Raw genomic sequence first — 14,331 nt, forward strand, 5'->3', positions numbered from 1 at the left:
GCCAATGGGGGCGGCGGACGCGGTCGAGCCTCTCCCCGGCCTCCCCCGCCGGGAGCCCGTCCTGTGAGGGGGATATAGTACTACGGGAGCGGGGCTGCGCTCGGCAGCCGCGCACCCGCCTCCCGGGGGAGCTGCGCCCGCCTCCCGCCGCTCCGCGCTCCGCTCCCCGCCAGGGCTCCTTCTGGTTGTCGTGGGGTCTTCTGCGTCTTGTTGTTGCTGTTCTATTTTTTTTTCTTTTTAATTTCCATAATTATTTTTGCTTTTTATTCTTATATTTGTGATTTTTTTTTTTTTTACTCCAGTTGTTTTTTTGCATTCTTCTGAGCGTTCTTTGCATTTTTTCCCCGCCGTCCCTGGCTTGCAGAAGAGTTCAGGTAAGGGTGTGCGAGGGCCGCGGAGGTTTGCGCGGGTGCGCGTCCCACCAGCGGAGCCCCCGCTGCCGCAGCACCGGTGGCCGGGGGGGGGCTCGTGGTTGTTTGTGCCGCTGCTGCCCGGCCCCGGGGGAATGGAAGGTTAAATCCCCCCCGCCCCGAGTGCAGCAGGGGGGGCCAGCGCTGGGGGGGCTATTTTCAGGCTGGAGCTGTGCTATGGTGTGACAGGCTGGGGGGGGTGGGTTACTCTTGGTCATCGCGACCTGGGGATCACGGCGAGGGGGGGGAGCTCGGGCCCCCAGACTCTCCTGAAGAGGGATGGAAGGAGCAACAGTAAAAATAATAGCACCCCCCCCCCAACAACAGCAAAATCCTCCAAAACAAACAAGCAAATGCTTTGCAGCCGTGGAAACCTGGTGGTGCTTGTTCTGGGGTAGGAATTGCCCGCTCCCCGGGCCGGTTCTGCTACCTGGGTGATGCCCCCGCGTTATTTCGGGGCAGCCCGGGGTGCAAGAGGCAGCGGGGGGACTGTCGGTAGCAGGGGGGGCACCGCCAGTGCACGCTGCAGGTAAAGTGCATCTTCTTGTGGAAGGCAAGGTTTGGAGGTCGAGAGGGGGTATTTTCCAGAGAATAAGGCTTTGAGAATGTGACTGCAGCTTCCCAGAGGCAGTGGGGTTGGAAAGAAACTGGGAGACCCTCAACAACCCTCCGTCTTCCCCTCCCCATGTCCGGGGAGCAGCGCAGCCACATTGCAGAAGGCATGAGAGCAGATGGCTTTCCTGGCCTTTTTTATTTCTTTCCTTTATTTTCCCTATGCATTTCTATTTTAATTTCTTAGAAACACCAGGCCTGGTTCGCTCCCTGGTTTATGGCTCTGTCTGTGGAGCAGGATTTGGCCTGAACAGATTTAAAATCTTTTAGGGAACAAGGGAAACCATAAAGAGATTAGTGCTAAACTCGGAAGAGCTGTAGCATTGTACATGGGAAATGACTGTCAGCGTATCTGAGCCCATACAGCGCTGTGCGATCAGCTGCCCTGGACTGACTGTCCAGAAATGACAGGCTGGGAAATATGTCCTTGCGTTTCGACAACTTCCCAGGACTTAACATTTTAATGTTACTCCGAGTCAGAATGCGGCTTCTCTGTTTTCTGTTTTGTTTGGGGTTTTTTTTGTTGTTGTTGCTGTTATTTTTTTTCAGCTGGTGATTAGATGGACAGGTTTTAAACAGAACAACATGTTTCTGGCAGAAGGGACATCATAACAACCCAGGGAACTCTTAAAAGTTGGAGACCGCGGTGCTGCCATGTGCTATTGAGCAGCTGCTGTATTTCACTCCAGAAGGGGCTGTTTTTCAGCAGCTCAGGCACTGAGGTTCCTCTGTAGGTGCTTACATTTCTAGCTTTTTGTTTGTTTTTGAATCTTCTGGCTTTGGCTGTGTCTTCAGGCAAAATAGGGATGAAAGCCCTTTGGTTGTTAGTCTGGCCTTTGGGATAAAATATAGCTTCAGCTCGATCCTGCATTCCAGGCGTTCCCCAAAATCTTCTTGGCTGCTCTGCAAGTTTTGAGAGAGCACAGAAAGCAGATCTGGCCCGTGGTGTGCCTGGATCTGTTTGCCTCTGACAGTCCCCTGCCTTCTCAAAATGACTCTGGTAACACCGGGTGACATTGCTCCATGTCAAAAGAGATGGGGATAAGCACGCTGGCTGTTTGCTGCTGAGATACGTTACTTGCAGCAGTTGCTAGGAGTTTGTTGGGTTTTTTCCACCTCCTTTCAGCCCTTATTCAAATGAGGGTTTAGTTCTATTCCCAGTGAAATATAAAGATATTTTGGTAATGTGGCTTCCTAGTTCCTAGGCATTTAAAGAAAACTTGAACTGTTTTTTTCTTAATAACTTTACCAACTGCTTTTGGTGCGTGATCTTTCCCTGCACGTAAAGAGCACGCCAGCTTTTCTTAGAAAAAAACCACATAGCAGTCCAGATTTCACTCACAGCACCGTTCTTCAGCAGCTCTAGCTGGAACGATACAGACATAGGAAGGAAGATCAGAAGCCATCTGAGGGCAAGTGCCCCTTTCTGCCCTACATTGCGCTGGGCAGTCACCAGTTTTTGGTGCAAGATAGAAACAAGCTGCTTGGGCGAGTTCTTACGGGAAGCCAATACAAACTTCTCCGAAGCAGATTGTGTTTTCTATTTCAAAACTGGGACTGGCTCAGCTGGAGGAGCTCTCTGTCAACACAGAGATTTAAAAAAAAAAGAAGTCATGTGTTAGAAGTCATTTGGCTCTTTTGACTTTTCACTTTTACTATAAGAAATGATTATAGGCTAAGGTCACAAGACAGAGCCGCTAACCTCTGCTTGAACTTCCTCGTGTTCGGCACATGTGGGTATTTCATTATCAGTTCAGAGCCATAGCTGACTGGCGGGCCAGACATACCAGAAAAATATGCAATCTTACTTTTAAGTCAGTCTTTCAACCTGCCTCTACTTCCTCCACATGCCTATGATGGAGGAAGCTGTATCTTTAAGAAATGTTTGGGGTTTTTTCCCTGTGAAATATTAATAGATGCTGCCATTGGGATGGAGCTCTTTAAGGGTGTTGTGTAAAAATACCTCGCTCTGCGTTCGTTGCAGCACGGAGCGCATAGACGCCTTGTGATTTTTCTCCAGAGATGGCAAAGACGGGGCAGATTTTTGGAGATGAGGCAGCAAGGATGCTCTGCAATAGCAGTGAATCCCCTTCCCTGCACAAAACTGGGAGCTATTGACTATTCATGGCAAAGTGTCCGAAGCGCAGCAGCAGAGCCTGTGGAAAATGACAGCGTGTAACAAGATTGACTGGCATTTCCTTCACGCTGGGTCACATGCCTCCTAATTCACACACACACAAAACCTCATAGGCTGATCAAATGACTCCTATCTCTGCAGTCCGCATACCTTCCACAGAAAGAGTTGTTTTATTATGCACATGTACAGCTCTGTTTTCAATCAGTCACCTTGAGCGAATGACTGAGGGCCAGTGTTTGCTCCGTCTGGAGGTCCCTGCGATTGCTCTCGAAGGGGCATATTCTCCCTCTGTAAGCAATTTTTATTTTTCCTCGGGGGGGGGGGGGGCAAAACCCAAAAAGAAAACAAACATGCAGATGCCCCTCCTGCCTTCCCCTCCCCAGAAACCTTTCTGAGAAGTTTGATCGGCTTAACTGGGAAAGTGCGGGTTGGTGGCTGCTGTTGGTGAGCATCGCGGTGGGCTCGTTTCCCAAAACCCCCCCAGGGACGGTGGATTTTGCTGCGGTGGCTCCGTGGGGTTGCGGCGGGATTGCGGCTCACGTGAGTAGCGGCTTGCGGGATGCTGCCCGCTCGCCACCTCGACACGGTGCGGGGGACACCGGGAGCACCGCTGCCCGCCGTGGGTTCGGGATGCTGGGGATCCCTGCAAACCCCCTCCTGGTTTAGGAACTAGCAGGAGGTTCAGATCACCCCAACCTCCGTAGGCAGAGAGAGGGGAGGATGGAGCCATGAGTGAAACTGGCCACCAGCTGCCATGCCAGGGCAGGGTAATTAGCTCAGCACAGCGCCAGCCTTATTAGGGGCAGTGCAGGTGCTGATGACGTTGGCACACTGATTCATGGCATCTGGAGGGGAAAATCCGCCTGGTAAATGCTGAAGCACAGTAAATATTTTTGGCTCCTGACAGATTGGTCCTTGCATTATGCTGATTAGCCTATATTTGTGGAACCGAGGAAGTTAAAAATAAGGTTGGTGGAAAGCTACAAGATAAGGAAAGGATTTGCATTTTATGGCCGCCAGCAATAAACTTCTTTTTTTATTTGTTTTTCTGGATGGTAAGAATTTCAACACTTCATTTTTGTTTTCTCTCCCCATTCCCTCCCATGGCCCTGGGTTTCACTGTTAGGTGAAAGCCCATGGTTTATTTTCTGTTCCCAATAATATTCTGGAAGGGAGCTGTAAATCTAGAGCGTGTTCAGTTGGGAAACGATTTCTGAAGGGTTTCTTTTGCAAATACATGGTGCAATCCTGCAAAATGCTTTGTCCCTGGCAGTCCTTAGGGGGTGGTACAGACGTATCAAAGCATGTAGCAGCGTGTGTACTCAGTGAGGCTGGTTGCTTTGGACTTTCCCGTGAGCTAGAGGGCTTTATGAGCTTTAGTTCATGGAGATAAATGATTAAACCAACTTCTGACTGTTGCTGTTTTGTTTTCCTACACTCAGGCTCTCACCTGAACTTTTGCTGCGTGGTATATGCTGTTGGGATAACCCTAGGAGATAGCTCAGGAATGGTGGATCACTTGCTGCCTACTGATGAATCCTTTTCATCTACAAGATCTTCTCTTGGATACTTCGGGGACATGACAGCAGGGGTGAGGTCCTACCAAATGTTGCCCTCTCCCCTGTCAGAAGATGACAGCGACTCGTCCAGCTTTTGTTCTTGTTCCAGCCCTGACTCCCAGGTTCTCAGCTCCAGCTATGGAAGCACATCCAGTGCGGAAAGTCAGGACAGTATCTTAGACTATTTATTGTCCCAGGCATCTTTGGGCAATGCCGCTGCATCATGGTGGGACAAAAGGAGACTTCAGCCGATAGTGAAAGAGGAGTACTTTAGGTTGCCTGAATTTGCTGTGGATATGGAAGACTCTGGACCATTTCAGCCCACGCTTGAGGAAATTGAGGAGTTTCTGGAGGAGAACATGGAGTTGGAGCTCAAAGAAAGACCTAAAAGTGAGACCAAGGACTTGAGATCTTGCAGCCAAGTTTCTGTTGCTTCGCTACAGCAGAAAGACCATATGGTACCCAGCGCTAGTTTAAAAGAGAGCAAAAATGAACAGTTGAGCAGCTCAACGGAAGGTGGCCAAGCTTCAAATGGGGGAATGTCCCTGGAGAATGGGATACCAGTTATGCTGCAAATTCAGCCTGTACAGATCAAACAGGAGTCCAACACCAGCTCTAGTTCCCAAGGACCAGCACAAGAGAACGTTAAAATTGCACAACTCCTAGTCAACATCCAAGGACAGACATTTGCCCTTGTGCCTCAGATAGTTCAGTCATCCAATTTGAACTTGTCCTCTAAATTTGTCCGCATTGCTCCCGTCCCCATCGCCGCCAAGCCAATTGGGCCAGGAGGCATGATCCAGGGTCAGACGGGAATCATCATGGGTCAGAAATTTCAAAAGAACCCTGCAGCAGAACTCATTAAAATGCACAAATGTTCTTTTCCTGGTTGTACCAAGATGTACACGAAAAGCAGCCATTTGAAAGCCCACCTGAGGAGGCATACAGGAGAAAAACCTTTTGCATGCACGTGGCCGGGTTGCGGATGGAGGTCAGTATTGGGGTGCAGCTCTGTCCTATCCCCCATACCCGTTTTTTTTGCTCACTCAACTTAACTTGCCGAGCGAGTAGATTTGCACTCTGATTTATTGTTTCTATTCCTATAACTTGTTCGTTTGGCTTGAGAATTAAGACCTTTTCTTTTCCCTGTTAGCTGGTCCAGGGGCTTTGATAAATTAAATAGCAACGCATCACCTGCTGGCACCAGCTGTTTAAGTGTCTTAAAAAAAACCTCAAAGCATCCCACTGTAATTTGTGTTTCATTCCAAGAGGGTCAGATTAAGCTTGTTACTGCAGGCAATACCTTGAGGTCACATTGGTCTGGTTGCAACACAGCAGCTGCAGCAGATGCTTGGCTGGTCCCAGCTGAGGGCTGGAGCTGGAGTAGATGGTTTAGGGCAGAATCCCTGTGTGCGGGGCTGAACGTGATCACCGAGGGGCTGTGACAAACGAGCAGCGTTCAGAGCAGCAATATTCTGTGCGGTTTCGTGGAAAATGAGCTCCATCCCACTCCTGGAAATGCTGGCTGTGACACTCCAGCATGCTTGGGGGTTTATTCTCTGCATTGATTCAGAAAAAAATGCGTGGGTGCCACTCAAAGTTGCTAAAAGCTGTCAGATGTAACAACATAACCAGAAGGCTGAGGTGGAGTTAAGCATCGCTTGAATGAAAGATTGCGGGTTTGATTGAGCAAAACATTTCACAGAGGGTCTCTCTTGATTTTGTTTTGTTTTGTTTTTTAGAAATTTATTTTTACACTTGTTGAAAAATTGAAACTTCTTTAAAAAAATCAACTTTTTATTTTAAGGAAGCTTTGGTGGAAGCCTTCCCCCCTCTTTCCAATTAGTTGTGTTACTAGCCTGCCTGCTGATGAGCGTTAATACAAAGCACTACAAATTATGATGGGTGAAAACAAAACCTTAACTCCTTTCTATTAAATTAAACCAGATTTCTTTCAAATAATATCCTACAGAGCTTCAGTGAGCAATGTCTAATGAGGAAATGGGTTGTGAGCATGGGGAACAGACGAGGTAAAAAGTAACAGGAGAGGATTGTGTAAAAATGCAAGTATGTGAGCCATGCAGCAGTTAGAGATGGCTGGATTGGTTTGAGGGAAAAGGTCACAAAGGGGCTGAATCCTCTGCTCCCCAACCGGGCCAGTTTGAAGTTTACCTCTTGGCGGGATTGAGGAGATCAATGCAATTGATTTATTTGATTTTCGTTTTTCTTTCCCGTTTCAGTTGATGGTGGCTCTGCAAACTGGTGGTGATTTTCTAGCTTTTCATGCTGCTGGCACTTCTCATGAGCCGGGCTCAGTGTCTTGCTGCTCAGGATGCTCTGAAATTAAAGCCACGTTATTTAGCTGATTGGTCCCATCAGCCGCAGGCTGGTTTGCTCCTGACCTGCAGCGGAGCCACTCGCTCCTCATTTGGTTGCCAGAGTACGTGCGCAGAGGCAGCAGATGTGGCTTCTGCCTGTGGGTGTCATGCTGCTTTTCCTTTGCTTTTCCTTTGCTTTTCCTTTGCTTTTCCTTTGCTTTTCCTTTGCTTTTCCTTTGCTTTTCCTTTGCTTTTCCTTTGCTTTTCCTGGGATGTGAGCAAAACTCTCTTTTTTCTTTTGGCATGACAAATGCATGTGGCATGTGAGGGTTTGTCTGATCTCCACTGGGATTTATACCAGCGCTGCCAGTGACTTTTGTGGCTCAGGATCAGGAGCCCGAGGTGTTGCCTGTAGGTGACCTTCTGCAGCTCTGTCTTACCACAGAGCTGGTGTTTTCCAGGCTGCAGAACCAAGGGGAACATTTAGGAAGAATATTAGGTGGTAAGGGGTGGAGATGGAATTTACATCGGGGTCCCTGTATCTTCCCATCGGTACAGCAAATGGTGTGGATCAAAAGCAGGACACAGGTGTAAGGTGAGACAAGAGAAGTGCAGATCCCATGATCGGGAGCACACTGAACCATCACCTTCGGCCAGCCACAACTTTTTAAAGATGAGGAGCCCAATAGGGATAAGCAATTAATCACCTTAGCTATGAGGAGCACATGTATTGTCCACAAACAGCTGCTGGAAGGGCTTTTCAAACTCTGTATTGCTCTTGTTGCGTTTCACAGCCCAGGCTGGTTCCCCCATCCCCAACACCCCCAAACTCTGGAAGGGCTCTGCTCGGAGCGGGGGTTTAGCCATCAGTGGAGGCTGTTTCCCTCACTCCCAGCAATCAGCCCCGGCCTGACATTCCTGCACATCCCCTACACGCTGCTCCCACATCAAAGGCCAGACCCAATTGAGCGCTGAATTACTCAGTCCCCTTTCATCAATAAAACATGTTTACCTTTTCCAGAAGTTCAGCGAGAGCTGTGGTCTCACATGACTTAATGCATCTGGACTCTCTGTTTGCTTGCAGTTTTATATCATCTTGGATGGATTTAAGCACTATAACACTGCTGGGCTCTGCTTTTCGCTCTCTTTTCTCTGCATTCTTGTGCTTGCGTATTTATTTTTTCACCAAAGACACTTAAGATCTGACCTCATTGAAGATAGCAATTTCAAAAACAAAACACAGTGTTGCCTAGCACAAAGTAACTGAGCTGTCGGGGGGGGTTAAAGCTTTCCCAGCTCTTTTGGCAGCCCTGCTATGACAAAGTTGCACGCTTTAAATGCACCAAGGTAGGGGTGTGCACACAAGCAGACCCTTTTGCTAACCCCTGGGACAGCTGGAGAGCCCCAAGCACCTCCCTGGAGGAGGCTGAACCCTGTTTGCTCGTGCCCTTCTTTGGCACGGGGCAAGAGCTGTTTTCTGGATGCAGCAGCGAGGCGTTCACAAGTGGCCGGTGACCCGCTGCGGTCGATAGCCCACTGTACCGATCGGCGCGCTGATCCGTGTCACGCCAGCTTATACCTTTGGCACAGGCAGCCTCTGGTTAGTCCTGATCCTGAGACAGGCTGGCCAAAAAGCTGAGCTGCGGCGTGGGCCAGTCCCCAGCAGCTGTGTTATGGCATTGAGCAGAAGCTCTTGCTTTCCCTCCCGGGCACAGCGGTGTGCAAAGCTGCTGTTCCTGCAGAGTCTGGGGGATGAGGCAATAGAGTTGAAGTGCTGTCCCGCATCTTCTGGCTGGAGGTGCTTCCCCATGGCTGGCTCTGCAAGTGACAGTGTGTGATAAAAGCTTTGCCTGGTTTGTAGGGAGGGTTTAAAGGCTTTTAATGTGTGCATGGGAGGACCACGCATGGGACAGATCAGGGCAGGTGTCCCACATTAGACATTTTTGCTGCTGCTGTGCAGAGGGGTTTGCAGGAGGTGCTGATTTGGGGATAGGCAGGGTGAATCTAGAGCCTCCTCTCCCCTGCAGAGAGGAGCATCCTGAGTTAGTCCCAATGGCTGGTGGCCATGGTAGGGACCATGGAGTACCAGGCTGAAACTATTGACCCTTCTTGCCCTGTGAGCCATGTATCAATGTCTTTGTATGGCCAGGAGACACAGGACATGTCCTACATGAGGGAGCTCTAGGATTTCTCTCCAAGGGAGATGTGCAGTCATTGGTTCTTTGGGGTCCCATCAGAAAGGAGGTTGAAGGAGGCTCTTCTAGTTGCTGTGGGATTGCCCAGATCCACCTTGAGATAGTGAGGTGTTCCTTGGAGGTGCCTTTCTGTTGTTCAGATTTGACATTCCACTGGTGATTATTTGCAGTTTTCTTGGGATGATCTTGGTGCCGGAACATGCTGCACATATCATTTCACTGCAGAGCTAGGCCACCAGATCCTCCCAGCTTCCTCGTCCTAACCTTTGCGTTGTGTTTTTGTAAACACACCAACAGCTTGAGTTTTATTTCTGTGGGCTCTGTAAGCTGATCTTTCTGTGACTGCTGGGGAACAGTATTGCAACATTCCTGCCTCTTCAGCTAAGGACATCGTTATGAGGCAGAGTGTATTTTTATTCTATGAACTCATCCGAGCTCCCGGGGTATGAGCAGAGCTGCTCATTCCTGACATGCGCCCATTTCTTCCCCACCATCCATGCAATTTCCATCAAAATGCACTTGCGGAGCCCTTGTGCAGGATTAGCCATGTGTGACTGCACTTCTGTTCCAGATGGTGACCTCAGTGACCAAGGACATGGGACGAGGCAACCCGGCCACATCTGGTTTTACTCCTTTGGCTGATAAGCCTGTATATGTGAGGATGGGTCTTTGCAAAGGTGCTTTTCCCTGTCTGCTACCTCTTTTCCCTGGATGTGGTTGCCCTCACAGGCAACAGGTTTGTTCCTTCCCCAGCTCTGAGTCCTGCTGAGGGAGTTTGCACAGGCAACATCCCACCTTCTCGAGAAAGAGACTTAGTCCCACTCGTCCGTAGCTCTCCAAGAGCATCCCTCCAGGGATGCGGCACTGGGACTAGCTCACTAAGGACTTGGGAGAAATCCCTGGTCCTGCTGCTCCCCGGTCCAGACTGTGGTTTTGGGAAGCCATGGCTGGGAGAAGCAGGGGAGCTAGAGAAAGCAAACATGCAAGTACTGGGGGAGAAGAGAAACCTCTGTTGTAGCCTTTACGAAGAAGATGTGTTGCTGACAAGGAACAGATTGATGGCTCCATTAGACCTGAACACTCTCTGGGTTGCATCCCTGGACTGAAGAGCTGTGGGAACTGGGGAAACCATTCCCAGTTTCCCGGTGCCTGTGCTCTATTCCTCAGCTGGCGGCCGGTGATCAGAGCTAATTAAAACCGTTATGTGGAGACTTATTTTTCTTGCATGAAGGACTTATTCATAGGAGCCCAGTAGTCCTGTTTTCCCCCTTTCCTAAAAACAGCGTAGTCACTCTGGTGGTGATGTGTTATTTTGCTCCAGAAGGGCACATTTTTCTACATGTCGTTTCCCCCATTTATTCAACTAGCACCCATTACTTCATTTATTTATTGTAAATAAACAGCTGATACTATTTCTTGCAAGCTCTCTTTCTGTGCTGCTCTTTGTTACTGCTCTGGCAACAAAACACTTAATTGCCCTTTGTCAGGCAGCGAATTTTTTGTACCCATCTGGACAGGGCTGTTTTAGTGTGACATTATTAATTAACCCTGTGGCTCCCAGTTACATCCAAGCTGGAAATAGAACCAGGCCCACTGTTAGGACCAAAGGATTAGCTGGTTTGGGTTCAGTAAAGCCCAGTGGATTCGCAGTGGCTATTTGGGGATTTTTCTGTGGAGATGGAAAGTGGGAAATACCCCAAATTGAAATCACTCTGGGAGACAGTTTTGGTAATTAAAGGCTCAATCTTTATTTCAATTTACCCATGAAGGAACTATGCTAACGGCCATTGGGGCCCACCTGGATTTCTGCTGTTTCATGTTCAGCATCTCTGGTATTGAGATGTTAATGTCTCTTTATGGGAGCACATACAAAAGCCAATTTTTCAGCAGGATCTGATAAGCCGTGTAGCTTCTGGGCAGCTCTGTTGGGCTGTTATCTGGGGTCCAGATGCAATTACTGGATGTCCGTTGTGCTGGTGCCATTGGGAGCTTGGGGCAGACCTCATCTGCAGGATGTTGGTTGGTATCTCTCCTCAAGAAGGGTCCATGCTTGGATTTGCAGGAGAGAGCATGTGGGACAGGCTTTGGAAGGAGGATCAAGAGCAGTGCTGTTTTTTTTTGAGCTGTACCCATGTTATTGAGTTTAGGGCAAGATTAGTACAAACATTGCCTTTGTGCATTGCTCTGAGTCCAGAGTTGATATGGAATGAGGTTGATAACTGTGTGTTTCCATCACTGGTTGGGACCAGACTGGCCCCTTTGTATCCCTTTCAGTTTGTGTGTTTGGGTTTTGCCTCAAGTGGAGTCTCTCAGTGACCTGAGGGGACTTGTTTTTCCTCTTCTGAGAGACATAGCAATGTAAACAAAAATTAAAATAATTAAAAATCTGAAAAGTCTTCTCATCTCTTGCAGGTTCTCCAGGTCAGATGAGCTGTCCCGGCACAGGCGCTCCCACTCGGGGGTGAAACCCTACCAGTGTCCTGTCTGCGAGAAGAAGTTTGCTCGAAGTGACCATTTGTCCAAACATGTCAAGGTGCATCGGTTTCCACGAAGCAACCGTTCCGTCCGCTCCGTGAACTGATTGGTCCCACTTGCCCCTTCCCGCCCAGCCATCCTACAACAGCCGATGACAGCACTTTGTTCACTATATTTCTAGTGATAATTTATTTGTCTCCACAGAACAGTCAATGCTGTTACTCGATACCACCACGTCTGAGTGTCTCATGTCCTTTAAAGATGATTTGAGAATGAAGTTCTTTTTGGGTCAGGGGAGGGGGGTGCTTCTTCCTTGCTGTATTTTTTTTTTAAGGATGTTATTTTCCTTTCCTTCTACCTTTCCCTCCTTTGCTGCTGCTGCTTTTGGAAATTGCAGTGTTTTATTTTTAGCTGTTTTCTGCTGCACAGGAAAATGTAAGAGTTGCTTGCTGCTAGTTAATTATAGCCCTGGCATTCCTGAGGGCTTTGCTCATGTGCAGGCCATTCATTGTGAGTTTTTATTAAGCTGCTCTATTTGTCCAGTTTGGAAACAGCAAATTCCTTTTAAAACGAAAACAACTCCTTTGTTTTTTTGGGTTGCCTGAGCCAAGGATTTGTAGGGGCTGGCCATAGGAGAAGGAACAGTGGGAGCTGGGGACAGGGCAAGCAAGGCGTGAAGAGCACTGGAATGTGCCTCTCTGATTTCCCCAGCTCACGTTTACCTTTTCCTTGGCTAGGGCTATATATAAATATTTATGTATATATATTCATACATATATATTTCTAAGCAAAGGCATACCCCAAGCAAACCCAAAAGCTCAGGCTGGATGAAATGGCTTGGAGCGGAGCCTTTTGCTGTGGCTGAGCATGTCCCATGTGCAGCTTCTCCTGTCCTGTGCTGCTGTGGGGCTGAAAGGATGCCCATGCCTAGAAGGAAACGCTGCTTTCCTTTGACCCTGGTTTGCAGCACCCACTGTCTTTAGCAGAAGAGCTCTTGTCTAGCACGTAAAACAGCAGGAAGCCGTTCTTGAGAACTGAGCCCTGGACCAGGCTACCCAGAGCTGGTGTGGAGTCTCCTTCTTGGGAGGCATTCAAACCCACCTGGGCACGATCCTGTGTGATCTGCTCTGGCGACCCTGCGTTAGCAGGTGGGTTGGACTGGATGATCTCCAGAGGTCCCATCCAGCCCCAACCAGTCTGTGATTCTGTACCAGCTGAGCTCTGTTTCTGCCTTTGCTTTTGTCCTCTGGTGTGATCTTGGGGGAGAAACCAGAGCACCAGCCCTGGAGGTGCCTGGTGAGCACGGGGCATCCTGAGCATCCACAGCGAGTCACCACCTCACTGGTTGGAGCTGTCTCCGTTTGTCCACTGTCCTGCAGGGTGTTCCTGTACCCAGGGGAGGGTGGGAGGCATCATGGCCTGGTGGGACAGCACCGTGAGATCTTCTGTCCAAGCGTGATCTTCAGCGCTAATCCTCCCCTTCCCAACAGCCATGTCAGAGCTCCGTGCAGCTGGGGTGGGCGAATGGGTGAGAACAGTAGCCAAAAGAAACAAATTTGTGTGGTAGCTGGCTAAGAAGGGAATTCGAACAAATAATCAGATGGTAGCAGGCAAATGATTTTGTTTGTGTTTCTTCTTGTTGCTTTGTTTTTCCTTTTGAACTCTGGTGATTGTAAGAAGCTTTAGAAAAAAATAGAATTCAGTAATTAGGCACGATTTTATAATGGATGTTAGATTTCCTTTCCATTCGCAGGCGGCATCTGTTTGTCTTTTTGTTGGCAAAATGGGAAATAGGAAACTGCGATTGTAGCACTAGGCAGAGCAGGGGCCCACGCTGTGCAAGAACAGCAGGTCTGGCTAAAGCGAATGCATTCCTTTTGTCCTCTAGAAATTAATATAAATGAACTATCATCTATTGACTGGTTTATATCACATCCTATGAATGTATGTAAATAAAACTGTACATAGATGCATATCTATATAAAATATCTTTTAATAACGTATCAAAATTTGTGTAAATTGGAAACAAAAATACCTATAAAGCCAGTGTACATAAGTTACAATTCTGTATATTTTCTTTTGTTCTTCATAAAAATATATTTACTTTGACAATAAAATGAAAATGGAAATTTTAAATCCCTTCTTGAAATTATTATTCATTAATTTCCTTTGTGGCCAGCTCTGTAATCGGGACAGTAGTGCTTCAAATTTTGATTCACCTGGATGTAACTTTTCAGGTGCTGGGTAACAGGGAGATGATGGAACACACCTGAAGTTGCCTTCAGAAGTTTTACTTATCTCGGAAGGTTCTTGGGAGGCACAAGATGTTTCGGTTGTCCCTTCACCAGAGCCATCTCACAGCCATGCTGGGACCCCATGCCTTCTGTGGCTCCTGACCGCTGTGGAACAGGTCGCAGCTGCAGTGAAACTGTAGTTAATAAATTAGAGCAAGCAGGTTTTGAGGAAATTCAAGCTCTAGTTGTTAGTGTGAAGCAGGAAGGGCTTCAGTCTGCTTGAGACTGTGACGGTGACCCACTGTGTGACCCAGGACAAAGGACTCAATTGCCTTGTGCCGCAGTTCTCTTTCTTGCAAAAGGGGGATAAAAATGCATCATGCTGAAACTG

The 14,331-nt window shown here is 48.3% G+C and overlaps 1 protein-coding gene and 1 long non-coding RNA gene across 5 annotated transcripts; one reads left to right on the plus strand and one right to left on the minus strand.

Moving 5' to 3' along the window:
- Window positions 1-13,842, plus strand: KLF15 (KLF transcription factor 15). 4 transcript variants are annotated; one of them, XM_065075633.1, is made up of 3 exons: window positions 1-374; window positions 4,602-5,709; window positions 11,644-13,842. In XM_065075633.1, the coding sequence occupies exons 2-3, from the start codon at window positions 4,667-4,669 to the stop codon at window positions 11,810-11,812; spliced, it is 1,212 nt and encodes a 403-aa protein (XP_064931705.1). In that variant the 5' UTR covers window positions 1-374; window positions 4,602-4,666; the 3' UTR covers window positions 11,813-13,842. The 4 variants fall into 4 exon arrangements, with proteins under 4 accessions (XP_064931705.1, XP_005507592.2, XP_064931706.1 ...); XM_005507535.3 differs by lacking the exon at window positions 1-374 and adding an exon at window positions 617-3,449; XM_065075634.1 differs by lacking the exon at window positions 1-374 and adding an exon at window positions 3,501-3,699.
- LOC135580475 (uncharacterized) lies at window positions 4,184-8,216 on the minus strand. Its single transcript, XR_010475142.1, has 2 exons — window positions 8,049-8,216; window positions 4,184-7,498 (listed from the first exon to the last, which is right to left on the minus strand). It is a non-coding gene; the product is annotated as an uncharacterized LOC135580475 (long non-coding RNA).
- Window positions 13,843-14,331: the final 489 nt, after the last annotated feature.

This window comes from Columba livia, chromosome 10, assembly GCF_036013475.1.
Source record: "Columba livia isolate bColLiv1 breed racing homer chromosome 10, bColLiv1.pat.W.v2, whole genome shotgun sequence".
Taxonomy (NCBI): Eukaryota; Metazoa; Chordata; class Aves; order Columbiformes; family Columbidae; genus Columba; species Columba livia.